Genomic DNA, 14,585 nt, shown 5'->3' with positions numbered 1-14,585 from the left:
TCACTCAACTCCAGGAGTTCTCGTGCCCTTACAGAATGTGTCATGAGATTGTATCTTCAATGACCCTAAGTGATCAGGATCTCAGTTTTGTTTCTTATGCAAAAGACAACACCTCTGACGTCCCTTACTATTACCCTTCTGGAGCATTATTCAGTACTGGCTGAGAAGAAAGAGTACTAGCAGTTGAACAGTAAACATTTGCTGCAGCACCTCAGTGTAGCTCTGATATGGGCTACACTGCAGCTGACAGTGAATCTCCTGGTCTGGGTAAACAGACTTGCACTAGCAATGTAGATGTTCCAGTTCAGGCTGGAGTTTGAGCTCTCAAGCCCAGCTGGGCTTAAGATCCTGGTTTGGAACATCCACATTGCTATTTTTAGCATCATAGCTTGAGTCCCGCTAGTGCGAGTCCATCTACCAGGGCTGGGAGGCTCGCTCCCAGCTGCAGCGAAGACATACCCTTAGAGGTCTCCCATTCAAGCACTGCCCTGGCTCAGTATTGCTTATCTTCTGGGATCACAGCACAAGATGGTAAGTCTAGAAGATGTGCTATGGCCTGATGATTTGTATAACAGTCTCATTTTCAGAAATGAAATGCCTTAGAAGCAAGTGTTCTGATTAAGCATGAAAGTGTCTGTTGCATATATAAAACCGTTGCCTGTAATATGATAACTGGAACTGAAAGACGAGGGTCAGGTTTCAGGAGGGACCTAGTGTGGTGGGTACTGGAGGTTCAGGAATGCAAGCCAAGACCAGGCTGCTATCACACCTTGTAATGCTGTAATGCTGAACCTCAGCATGTAATGCTGGCCTCTCACAATATTCCATAACGTTCTGTTTCCTGCACTTCTGTCGGCCTGCTGCATCACTTATTGCTAATGAAGCACTGCAGCTCTTCATAGTTTTATATAGTATCCATGGATACCTACATACTGTCTTCACAGGGCTGAAACATAATTACTCATTAATTTTTGTAGAATCATTCAAGCTTATTATTCTGTGGAGAAGCCAATACTTCAGACCCTCACAGTCTGTTGTGACAAAAGATTTATTTCTGATATCAAAGCCATTAAACTTCCTTTTTCATCACTTTATTGACTTGTACTAATTATTAACACTCTGCTATATACCTGTCATAATTAAACCCTTTTGCTAACAAGACAGGATGGCTCATGGGATTTCCACTGAACTAAAATAATCTTTCACCTTTAGTTCTGAATCTAGCCTGAGTCAGTAATAAAAATTATCATCTTTTGATGGCTCTTTAGTGACTAATGTGAAATCCTATGTTGGTTTCAGGCCATTTCCTTGTAAACAGGTGACTACATGACAAGAAACACCATCAGAACTTACACCCTGTAACAGTGTGGTTTGCCATTAAGGACAGGAGGCCTGGGGCCAGCCCACCTGTGTTGTGTTGATAGCCTTGATGGACAGTTGATTATCCCAATAAAGGGAAGGGGGAAGCTGTGGCAGAGACTGAGGAGAGCCTTCTGCAGGGAAGGCTTGGAGATCAGGGGAGTTGCCTTGGCTAGGGGGACTGGGAGTAACCTTCTAAGTCAGGAGGAAGACAGTGACACCAGGGGAGTTTGGAAGTCAGAGCCTGAAGGCTGAGCACCAGCCAAGCAACACCTGCAAGTTGGTGATCTGAGATCCTGCTCTGGGAAGGAGTGCTGGGGACTCCCTACCAAGTGCTGAGTAGGAGGAGAGAGAGACACTCTGAACCAGGCTTTGTAAAGATCAGTGGGACTCAAACCTGGGTTGACAGAGAAACTAAGCAATGGACACCTCCACACTACCACTCGGTGGCAGCTGTAACCTGGCTGCTTCCCGTGATCCACAAACTGCAGTGGATGTACACATATGGGAAATCCTTCCCAAGAGACCCAGTTGGCAGCTGCTTTTGAGGCTTCTAATTGATCTTTTGACCCCATATAAGCCCATGGGGCATACCAGGAAGCATCCAGGCAACAACACGGATCCCTAGTGAGCTGCCGCAACTGACTCTGCTTCTCCTTTCCTGAATTCCCAGCATTGACTTGGGCTCTGACTAGAATTCTGACACTTGCTCTGGATCCAGAACCTTGACACAACTCTGACCTCTGGTACTGATCTTGGCCTGGAAATCTGACCTCAAGCTGCTCGATCCCTAAGTCCCACCTCAGAACCCTGACAGAGTTGCGGCCAGAGTTGTGTGCCTGAAGGTTAAATAAATTGGACTCTAGAAAGGGAGTGTTTTAACTAACTTCAGATTGTGATCTGGAGTTTTTGAGGTGGGAAACTGAAGCAGAGCAAGCCCAGGCCACGAAGGGGTGCATGAGTGGCAGTTACCCTGTTACAACGGATGTAGTTGGCAGAATTGACAAGGACCTCCCACCAAGGAAGGTGACAGTGCAGCGGCAGAAAGCAAAATGGAAGAAGCTGCTTGGCTGAACAGCAGCAGTGGATGCAGGCAGTTCTGCAGAAGCAGCGGCAGAAATTGCAATGGGTCACACAGTGGGCTTTGGGACCCAACAGTGCTGGCAGGAAGACCACTGCCACCTGCAAAACAGTGATCTCTGTGTGTTTCCAGTGTGGAAGACTGGGGCACAGAAGATTTGAGTGCCCCAAGAAGCAGTATGAGTACTTTAGTGGGGGATGAATAAGAAAGAAACAGAAGCATGAGAGGGCAGGGACCCATCTGCCCAAGTGTTTGATATGGAGAGATCGGGCACATTAAAAGAGTTTGTACCTTGGATAATGGGGTGGAAGGGAAGGGAAAAGCCCAACAGACCAAGAGATTGTCAAAGAGAGAGAGCTAAAGGGGGAAGCAGTCTGTGGTATGTTCACAGCAGTGTATCAGCCCTGGAAAACAAGTGGAGTAGTGATATCCACAGTGATAGCCAGAATAGCCATGAGGAAATGTGATCAAAGCATAGAAATGCCCAGAGAGTGGCATGGTCAGATTAGTGTTTGGGAGACCACTGAGGCTGCAGCAAAAGTGAATGTTGCAGTCATGAGAGCAGCTCTTACGGCTGCCAAGATGTGCAGAGGGAATATAGAAAGCCTGACCTCTTTAGGGGAGAAGTATTGGCAGGAGCTAGCTGTTACGGAGGAGGTCCGGCAGCAGGCCCTGAGGCAGCAGGACAAGTTAGACAGGGTTCATCAGGCAACTGTAGAAGAGAGAGAACTCACTCATTATGTTGAGCAAACTGGATGGGGAGCTGGAGAGCTTGCATCTCAGAAGCAGACTGGCAAGCAGCAAAGGAAGGAAAAACACAAGAACAGCCATACTGGATCAGATCAATGGTACATCTAGCACAGTGTTCTGTCTTCCAACTTTGGCCAATGCCAGGTGCATCAGAGGGAAAGAACAGAACAGGCAATCATCAAGTTATCTACCCCCTGTCATCCACTCCCAGCTTCTGACAGTCAGAGGCTTAGGGACACCCAGAGCGTGGGGATGCATTCCTGAGCATTTTGACTAATAGCCATTGATGGACCTGTCCTCCATGAATTTATCTAATTCCCCAGGTTGACTGTGCATTGTGTGAAGAAGTGCTTTCTTTTGTTTGTTTTAAACCTGCTGCCTAATAATTTCATTGGATGACCCCTGGCTCTTGTGTTCTGAGAAGGAGTAAATAACACTTCCTTATTCACTTTCTTCACACCATTCATAATTTTAAGACCTCTGTCATAGCCCCCCCAATCTGAAAAGTCCCAGTCTTTTAATCTCTCCTCATATGGAAGCTGTTCCCTACTCTTAATAATTTTTGGTGCCCTTCTCGGTATCTTTTCCAATTCTAATGTATCTTTTTTGTGATGGGACAACCAGAACTGCACACAGTATTCAAATTGTGGGTTTACCATGGATTTATATCGTAGCATTGTAGTTTGTCTTATTATTGATCCCTTTCCCAATGGTTCCTAACGTTCTGTTTGCGTTCTTGACTGCTGCTGCACATTGAGTAGATGTTTTCAGAGAACTACCCACAATGTTTCCAAGATCTCTTTCTTGAGCGGTAACAGCTAATTTAGACCCCATCATTTGATATGTTTTGCTGGGATTATGTTTTCCAGTGTGCATTACTTTGCATTTATCAACATTGAATTTCATCTGCCCTTTTGTTGCCCAGTCACCCAGTTTTGTGAGGTCCCTTGCAAGGTATGGCAGAAAGCTTGCACTGGGGTGGGCAAGGCTCTGGGAACCCAAACTGTGTTCCAGGGGGATGAAGTCAGAACCCAGATAACACGTGCAAGAGGTGGGGCACCCAAACAGTGAGCCTTGGGAAAAACAAGGGAAACGTAGGTAGCTCAAGTTCCTTGTCAGGGTGCATGGGACCTGGCCACCCTTGGGGGGGCGGGGACAGGGGAATAGTATCCCCAGAGGTAGAACTTTCCCTGGGGTGGGCAAGGTTCTAAGGGGGGTTATAACAGGGTGGCTTGTCCTAAAGGGCTGGAGGCCTGGGGCCAGCCAACCCTGATTTACTGAAGGACCTCTCAAGCCCACCTGTGCTGAATTAACTGCTTTGATGGGTCCTAATGGGAGACAGCTGATTCCCCTATAAAAGCCTCCACAAAGTAGGGGGGCTCAAGAAGCTGTGTCAGAGACTGCAGGGAATCAGGAAAAGCTTCTGCATGAAAGACCTGAGACAAGGGGAGTTGCCTCAGCTAGGAGGATTGGGAGTAGCCTGCTAAGGCAGTAGAACGGCCCTGTGACCAGGGGAGTTTGGAAGTCAGTGCCTGAAGGCTGAACTCCAGCCAGGTAAAGCCTGGGAGATGGTGAACTGAGATTCTTCTTCATGAAGGAGATTTGGGAACCCCTTACCAAGGGGGAGGAGAGAGAGAGAGAGAGAGATGCTGAACTGGGATTGAGACCTGAAGGACCAGTTTGTACAGGATGATTAAATATATTGGACCCAAGAAAGGGGAGTGTTTTAACTAACTCTGGATTGTGATCTGGAGTTTTAAGGAGTCCAGTGAGAGAAATTGAGGCAGGATGCCTGGGGAGTGACTTCCGGCCGGGAGGGGCTGCTTGGGTGGCAGTCACCCTAACACACCCTTACTGAGCATCTCAGAGGCACAAATGGACTGTTGAACTGAACCAACTTCTCACTCCTAGAGTGATTCCAAGTGATCATTTCAGGTCAGGATTGGGATTGGATCAGATTAGTGAGGAAGGTTACATTACCACTTTACATTACCTGCCCTGAGGAAAGAAGATGTTAATATACAGGTCTGACAATTCAGCCAGTACCGTTTTTTAAACTACCTACAATTCATTTTAAAACACAATTTTGGGTAGGGGATGGGAAGCTAAGCAAGGTACTGATGAAAATAGTGTTAAAGCAGTACTTACTGGTGGGAAGGCAAAATGTAATCAGGCTTTCAACACTGGAGCATTTAATTTTTTAAAAAAAATCTATTACAGACTCATTCTTAATGTATGTGATTTGCATAAAACCTTTTCTTCTGAATACCTGTTGCAATATATAACTAAAAATGGAAAGTATAGTACATCAAGTCTAAATTTGCTGGGCTGACAGTACAGATGTGCCTATTTGTAATACGATTTTTTCAGTCTAAAATTTCACTAGGGTCATATGTACACACACACACTCCAAACCCCATGAGGGGGATGGGGAGAATTTTTTAAAAATATCCTTTAAAAAGGCAGTAATAAATGTGCATTTTGAGCATACGTCTCAGTATAGCTCAGTCTCTCTCAGAAGCGAGTACAGTGGTTAGGGGAATTGCTCCACCTTGCAGCTGTAAGGGAAAACTTTTGCAGTATGTGCTCACATAGCCATGCTAAAAAGTCAGTCTTTTTAAAAGACAGTGAGGTTGGGAGGTTTGGTGTTTAATATCCATCAGTGATTTCTGTATGTAAGATGACCTGCAAACTCAGCCTGGGCTCTGACAGTTGAGGTTTTGCTTTCTCTGCATTGTTTCCAGTAGTAAAGGTCATGCGGGCCAAATTGCCCTTAGTTACATCTGTGCAACCCCACTCTCTTTGAATTATACCCTCAGTGACACCTGTGCAACCTCTTTGCCTTCAGTAGGTTTGCACGAATGTAACTGATTGAAATGTAGGGCATTTTTACACTACAGTGGCACAGGGCCGCCCAGAGGATTCAGGGGGCCTGGGGCTGGGCCGGGTCTTTGGTGAATTGCCGCTGAAGAATGAAGCGGCGGCGGTAGAGCAGCCTAAGTGCCGCCGATCATGGCTTTTTTTTCCCCGCCTCTTGCAGCGCTTGTACTCACCGGGCGGTGCTCCGAGGCTTTGGCAGCACTTCATCGGCGGGTCCTTCACTCACTCCAAGTCTTCTGCTGCACCGAAGTGCTGCCGAAAACCCGGAGCGGCTCGTGGGGCCCCTGTGGGACCCGGGGCAAATTGCCCCACTTGCCCCCCTCCCCCTCTGGGCGGCCCTGCAGTGGCAAGACTATGGCGAAGCAGCTGTGATGCTGTAGGCCATAGTGTAGACACTTCCTACACAGATGGAAGGGGTTTTTCCATTGATGTAATTAATCCATCTCTCTGAGAGGTCAATGGAAGAATTTTTCCAGCAACCTAGGGGATTAGGTTGACCTAACTATAGCCCTAAGGGTGAGAAATTTTTCACAGCCCTGAATGACAGTTAAGTCGATCCAATTTTAAGTGTAAATCAGGCCTTAGGGGAGAACTCTGATGCACAAGATGGAATAAAACCTGTAGTTCACTCTCCCACAGAGAGCAGTGCCAGCTCTTCAGAGTTAGCAGGGATAAAAAGCAGAAAAAGCTTTTTATTTATTATTTATGCAAAAGAAATAGATCTGTTGAGTAAAATTGTGCCATTACTTTTTACATAGCCATTTTTCAGGGTACACCACTCTTTAGGGTATGCTATCATTTTTGTGGTAAACTCTTTATTTTTTTTTCGGTTTACAGTCTGATCATTTTAATTTGCATTGGATCGAGAGCTGATAGACACAAGTTTTCAGCCCAGAAGCTGGACATTCCTTCTAAAGTTTGCCAAACTGTTTAGCTACTTATTATTTGTTTAAATGGCAACAGAGTGCTGTGAGCTGTACAAAACACAGTGATGGACATAGTCCCACTAGATTAAAACTAGAGTGAAATAGAGAGAAGTGCAAAACAATACAGCTACATTAATGTCCAGAGTAGTTGGCACTCCACTTGAAGGTGTGAACCACAATACTTCTAGCTGAGGTGGTAGGCTTAGCTGAAGTGTGTTTTAAAGAATGATTTGAATGAAGTTCAGGATGATTGCCTGTCTGACAAGGTGTGAGAATGAGTCACAGCTGAGAGGGGCAGCATGGCAGAAAGTCCAAAAGTGGGAGCAGCATACAAAATGGAGCAATAAGGTGGCAGGGAGTGGCAGAGCAAGAGGGGGAATAAGAAGAAATGGGGACAGAGGTGCAGACAAGTGTGGAAAGCTGAGGGCCACAAGATTTAACTTGATTTAGAAAGTGAGAGAGAGTCAATGCACAGATTCAAAGGGTATGTCTACACAGCAAAGAAAAACCTGGGGCTGGCCCATGCCTACCAACTAGGGCTTGCAGGGCTCAGGCTGCAGGGCTGTTTCATTGTTGTGTAGACTTCTGGGCTCGAGCTGGAGCCTTATTTCTGGGACCCTCCCACTGCACAGTGTCCTAGAACCCAGGGTACAGAATGAGCCCGGAAGTTTACATAGTAATGAAACAGCCCCGCAGCCCAAACCCTGTGAGCCTGAGTTTCAGCCATGGGTTTTTCCCTGCTGTGTAGACAGGCCCAAAAAGTAGAGTCAAAATGAGAGATGACTAAGGCACAGACGAGCTGCAGAGCCATACGTCTCTGTGCAAGGGGAAAAAATTAAGTTCCGCTGACCTTTTTCATTTGTGTACCTCAAAATTAAGGACCATCCTGAAGACCTGGAGCAGTAGCCACTGGAACTGGGGCATAATGACATCTGCCATGTGATAGTTATTAACCTGATGTAATACTAACCCTTGTCTCTTAGCTAGGGCTCAGAACTAAAGATCAGTTTGTTCAACATTCCTGTGTGTCATACTGTTATTACCTGGTGTCAAAAGAAACATTAATCTCTGGCAAAATGGGGCAAGTGCTTTCTCTCATGCTGCCCGTAACGCTTGGGCGATGCTCCCATAAGCATCCACAAAACTTCCTCATGATCCACCTTCAAACCCCTCCTTAAAACTCTACTTTGCTGTGAGGTCCACAAAAAAACTTGACAACAATTAGGCTGCTGGTGTGCTGACATTACAGCTTAGCGTGCTGACAGATATTGTCTCGTTGCTTCCTTAGTCTCTCCCATCTGTCTCTATCCACTTGTTGTCTCACATCTTAGGCTTAGGTTGTAAGCTCTTTGGGGGCAGGGACTGTCTTTTTGTTTTATTTGTACATCATCTACCACAATGGGGTCCTGGTCCATGACTGGGGCTCCTAAGTGCTACAATAATACAAATAATCAGTAATAATACATTAAATCAGGTTTATGACGGATAATTAAGACTTGGTGAACAGATCAGAAAGAACTGATAACCTGCACAGAATCAAGGGGTTTTGGAGGCTGACATATTTACTGACCCCTGGTTCCTAAATAGATTATTGAGCCTGGGCTGGTGGTGTTTACACAGCTTCAGCTACACCACATTAGCCCAGGCATATAAAGCTGGATACCAGAATCTAAAGGGTTTCAGACCCCAAACCTCCAAGTGAACATTTCAGAGTTGGTTTGCTGCCAACCCCGGTCAGTGCACTCTGAAGGTTTTGCACAGTTAATAGACCTTAAGATAGTAGTGGGCGCAACTATAATAGACCACGTGTAAAACATACATGCATTCCCTTGGTGCTGATTTATATTGTTTAAAGGGATGGGGGCGGAACAAGCTGTTAAAAGATGAAGAAATTGAAAGCTCCCCTAACTGCTATATTATCCACCTGACATTCTCTAAATGCCAGTCATTAATTACTAGTGTATTGAAAATCAGAACACTTATCCAATCCAGATTATGTTACATCTGTGAGCCAGAGAAATTTCCACTGTCTTAGTCTTTCCCATCTAAATAATTTTTTTTGAAGTTGTTAAAGAAGAGCAGGTCTACGAAAGGCTGTTCTGTTTTATCTCATTAAGGCCTGTTATCCCCACAAAGATATTTTTAGCTTCTCTGTCCCTTCCACCATAATACTGATTAACGTTTTAAGGCATTCACAGTGTAATTATTAAATTCCAAATTCAGCCCTCAATCTGCAGCTTCCGCCGAGGTCAACAAATGAGAGCTGCACATGCACCTCTGCGGCCAGAATTTAGCCATAAGCAACAACATTCTTATCTTATTCCTAAGCCAGTATTAAGAAAGGATTGAAACTGGTTTATAATTTAGACTGCTCCTGCAATCCTGACACCTGTAGACCTCTCCTTCAACTCAGTGGGAGATCACTGTACAGACCCACGGCAGGTCTGCAATGCAATGTATGCTGCTGGAGTCACCAGTAGGATCACTTCTGCCTGAGCTGTATGTTCAAAAATGAAAGTTTAATCCAAAACTTTATTTTGAGATGGATTTGCTCCTCATTTCTGTACATGTTCATACCTGCTAACATTTTGAAATCTATACATCAAGTTATGTATAGCTTGGGGATAGGGAGAGGACACCCTTTTTCACTCTGCTGATATTAATTGGATGAGGAAATCATTTTAGAAGGTGCAGTTCAGGAAAACTAGAAAGTGGAATGATAAAATAAAGACTGTCCCTTCTAAACATGGGCAGGTGCTATATAGGCATTGTTAGAACACTAGCCTTGATGCCTTTTATCTGAGGATATCAATTGATGTTACCAAGATTAACGAGTTAAAACTCACGACACCTCTGTAAGAAAGGTAATTATCCCTAATTTTACCCCTATTTTTGGATCCCCAAATTGAGACACATCAGGTCTGTTTCAGAGGTTCTAAACACTTGCAGCTTCCATTGATTCACTTGGAGTTGTGAGTGCTCTGTGCCTCTAACAACCAGAGTCTGAAGTTGGGTGTCTGAAAATAGTGGACACATTTGACTCGAGTCAAAGGTTGGCAAACTATGGCCTGTGGGCCACATCCAGCCCACAGGACCCTCCTGTCTGGCCCCTGAGCTCCTGCCCCAGGAGGCTAGCACCCAACCCCTCCCCTGCAGCCTCAGCTCGCTCCACCGCTGGCACAATGCTCTCAGCGCAATGCTCTGGGTGGCAGGGCTGCGAGCGCCTGGGGCAGCACAGCTGCAGAGCCGGGGCCTGACCCGGTGCTCTGTGCTGCGCGGCAGCATGACTGGCTCCAGCCGAGCGGCACGGCAGGCTGTCCTGGTGCTCTGGGAAGCATGGCTGTAGCGCCGCCAGCCACCAGTGCTCCAGGCAGCGCAGTAAGGGGGCAAGGAGCAGAGGGGGGTTGATAGAAGCAGGGGAGTTTGGGGGGTGGTCAGGGGGCAGGGGTGTGGATAGGGGTCGAGGTGGTCAGAGGGCAGGGAACAGGGGGATTGAATGGGGGCAGAGGTCTCCAGGGGGCAGTCAGGAAGGAGAGAAGGGGTTGGATGGGGTGGGGCGGGGGCAGTCAGAGGCAGGAGTTCCGGGGGCGGTCAGGGGACAGGGTACAGAGGGGTTAGATGGGGCAGGAGTCCCAGGTGGGCCATCAGGGGGCAAGAAGTGGGGGTGGGTCAGATAGGGGGCGGGGGTGGGCCACACCTGGCTGTTTGGGGAGGCACAGCTTCCACTAACCGATCCCCCATACAATTTTGGAAACCCGATGCAGCCCTCAGGCCAAAAAGTTTGCCTGCCCCTTACCTAAGTGATGTGGCAAAGGACATGTAGCAATTGTGGAGCAGACCTGAGAGTACAACCCAGTTCCCCTAGTTCCTGGTCCTGTCCCTTCATCACAAAATGATGCTTCACTGCAACCGTCAGGCAAAACAAAAATGTACGTTCTGCTCACTTTTTCCTACATTCTTCTCAGCTATCAAGCATTAAAAAGGCCAATTTAAGTAATAGGGTTTAAATTTGATAGGCTTTATATGCTCATGGTTTTGTCTTTTTCTATCCCTATAAAGAGATTACCTCTGAATTTTGTTTTTTCCCCGTGAGATGTCTTTGCTATTAAGTTTCCTGTTGTAGAACAAGTGTTGAAATGCAGTGAGAATCATTTGTATCACCTGGTTTTCTCCTGTTGCGTTTTCTTTTTTTCTTAGCATACAACAGTTTTGCCCTTTATATTAATCGAGATGAGAACAACACATCATCAGTATCCCAGCAGGAGCTGTGGACTGGCTGCAGTATGCACCTTCTCTGTTGGCTATATATTATGGTAAGGACTGTACATGCTGTGTTTTCATATTGTATTGGGGGTTTGTACTGCTAAATTTGGGCACATATTTCATTATGGATATAATCACTAACAGATTCACACTGCATGCCTCGTTTGGTCCAAGACCTGGGCTTTGTCTGGCTTCCCCAGATGCTGATATTTTTAGAAAGTATATGCCAAACCTCACACAACAGGAATTTGTTGAACAATCCCATGTAAGCACTGATCTTTCCAAAGCTACATTTTTCAACCTTTTTTCAAACTAAATGTTTTTCTTGGGCCCTGATTTTATTGCTTAGGGTTTTTCGTTCTATCAGACAAGAATTGAGAATAGGCAAATGATTTCCTTCAACAGCATTTTAAGCCCTTCAGAAAAGATAACGCTTTTTTGCCTTTTTCTTTTAGTTCGCTAATTCTTGTGTTAGAATCAATTACAGAAATCCAAACATTCTGTAATTTTTTTCAAATGCAAATATTTGGGAAAATGTTTAAGTAAAGAAAGCATAAGCAACACTAAACTTGGTCTTTGGGGAGTTTTCCAATTTAAAAAATCTGATTTATCTGACAAAGCAGCTTTACCCATCAGACTATTTTTTTTTAAACCCTGCAATTATTTAGTCATTCTGCCCACCCCCCACACACACGATCCTTGTTTGGTTAAAAAGTCTGTCTGTCCCCCCCCCCTTCACATACGTGTGCACACGTGTGCGCACACACACACAAACACACACACCCCACACGGACACACACTCTCTCTCCCCCCCTACCCTCCCCTCGAGGCCCTTTATGATGCTGTTTACCTCTCCTCCTACTCCCTTCCTCTGAGAGTTTACATCACAACAGCTTCCCATAGGCTAAGAGAACTGGGGATACAGCTCCTTCCAGAACTCAGGAATACTACCTTTTCCATCAGCCAAAGGGGGCCACTAATTAGAAAGCAACATAGGGTCTGAAAAGTGCTACCTCTTCAATGCTCCCTAACCTTATATGGGCCAAGGAAAAAGGGGACATTATACCCAGATATAGGTACCCCCACACACACAGAGTCATCATGTAATAACCAAAATCAAGGTGATCAGAGTCAAATTCTGTGGCCAGATTTCAAAAGGATCAGGATAATTTTATTATTAATAATATTTGTAATTGTGCTTGGTGAGATAAAGATAAAAAAAATCTCATGCATCAGGGCATAAACTGATTGCTCTAGAGAAAAGAAAGGATTCTTTTTTTCACCTGCATGCAAAAATGCACAACTAGCTAGGTGTGTTGTGGTTATTTTTTCACTTTCCTCTGAACAATACACAACAGCAGGATACCAGACTTAATAAATCAATGGGCTTATTTAGTACGGCAACTTGTCTTTTTTCCAAAATGGTCCCTTCGGGTCTCTGAGTCTATGAATCTGTGCAAATCATGAGATGAGGCCCATGGAAAATTATTCCACAGGAATGGAAAAGTTGAAGCAGTCCACTTTTGTAAGTGGAAATAAATTCAAGTAGTGTCTTAAGAGCTTTTTAAGGCAGTGTTACAAAATCAGTATGAAAAGATTGTTTTACATGTGTTTATTTTTTTCTCAAGTGAGTTGCATACATAAATTGACACTGACACAAGGTGCTAGGTGATACAGTATCTTGCAGCTTCTACACAGTCACATCCTCCATATCAGTTATTTTCACTACATTTATACTTGTAAAGACTCTGACGGAAATTGTTATTGCACAGCATACACCTCTCATTCCAAGCACTAGGTAATTTATTTCTTAAAACAACTAAGAACCCTGTATAGCTTGCTCCTGCCCAGCACAGGTATCTGCATCCTGCATCTAGAAGCACAAAGTAAAAGGAGATGAACAGGACAGGGAACACAGGGGAAACTGATACTGCATTGAGAGATATACACTACTACCCATCCACTTTGTTACTCCTGTCTATCTATTTCAGTGCTATCGTAATAATACTCAGCCCTGCTATGGTGTTTTTCATTCATAGATCTCAAAATGCTTTACAGAAACCAGTATCATAATTCCCATTTTACAGCTGAGGGAAACTGAGGCACAGGAAGGGAAGTGACTTGCCCAAGGTCATGCAGCAAAGCAGTGGTACAGGTGGGACTTGAAGCCAGTTTCCTTGCATTCCAGTTTTTTGCCCTGTCCATTATACCACATTGTTGCCTTTTTCCCCAATGAGCTCCCTTCAGCAAGGCCGGCTCTAGACTCCAGCGCGCCAAGCGCGCGCTTGGGGCGGCATGCCGGTGGGAGGGCGGCAGGTGGCTCCGGTGGACCTCCCGCAAGCATGCCTGCGGCGGGTCTGGTCGTCCACGGCTTTGGTAGACCTGCCGCAGGCGTGCCTGCGGAGGGTCCGCTCTAGTCCCGCGGCTCGGATGGAGCATCCGCAGGCATGTCTGCAGGAGGTCCACCCGAGCCGCGGGACCAGCGGACCCTCCGCAGGCATGTCTGTAGGAGGTCCACTGCAGCCGCGGGACTGGCGACCGCTAGAGCGCCCCCTGCGGCGTGCTGCCCTGCTTGGGGCGGCGCAATTGCTAGAGCCGCTCCTGCCCTTCAGCATTGTTGATCATTTAGGTGTGATTCATAGCTGTGTAGGACTGGAAGGGACCTTGAGTGGGCATCTAGTCCAGTCTCCTGCCCTGACGCAGGACCAAGTATAACTAGACCATCCCTGAAAAGCATTTGTCTAACATGTTCTTTAAAACCTCCTGCGACAGGGATTCTACAACCTCCCTTGGAAGCCTATTCCAGTACTTAACTATCCTTATAGTTAGAAAACTTTTCCTGATATCCAACCTCAATCTCCCTTACTGCAGACTGAGCTGATGATTTCTTGTCCTATCTTTAGTGGACATGGAGAACAATTTATCACTCCCCTCTTTAGAGCAGCCCTTAACATATTTCAAGGCTGTTATCAAATCTCACTTCAGTTTTCCTGTCTCAGGACTAAACATGCCCAGGATTTTTTGTTGTTTTTTTTAACCTTTCCTCATAGATCAAGTTTTCTAAATCTTTTATCATTTTGTAGCTCTCATCTTCATGATCTCAAATTTGTCTACATCTTTCCTAGAGTGTGATGCCCAGAACTGGACATAGCACTTCAGCTGAGACCTCACCAATGCCAAATAGAGCAGGACAAGTACCTGCCATGTCTTACATAGGACACACCTGTTAATACATACCAGCATATTAGCCTTTTTAAAAACTGTGTCACGTTGGTGGCTCATATTCCATTTGTGCTCAACTATAATCCCCACATCCTCTTCAGCAG

The 14,585-nt window shown here is 45.6% G+C and overlaps 1 protein-coding gene across 1 annotated transcript in view; it reads left to right on the top strand.

The window, feature by feature from the left end:
• Positions 1-14,585, top strand: part of AIG1 (androgen induced 1) — a 197,610-nt gene that overhangs the window by 169,617 nt on the left and 13,408 nt on the right. The window contains exon 4 of the mRNA XM_039530648.1: positions 11,194-11,309. Coding sequence (XP_039386582.1) covers positions 11,194-11,309 — 116 coding nt within the window. The remainder of the gene's footprint in view (positions 1-11,193; positions 11,310-14,585) is intronic.

The sequence above is a fragment of the Mauremys reevesii genome, linkage group 3 (assembly GCF_016161935.1).
Source record: "Mauremys reevesii isolate NIE-2019 linkage group 3, ASM1616193v1, whole genome shotgun sequence".
Lineage (NCBI taxonomy): Eukaryota > Metazoa > Chordata > Testudines > Geoemydidae > Mauremys > Mauremys reevesii.
Note: the sequence above shows the minus strand (reverse complement) of the source record. Positions and strands in the feature narration are given on the sequence as shown.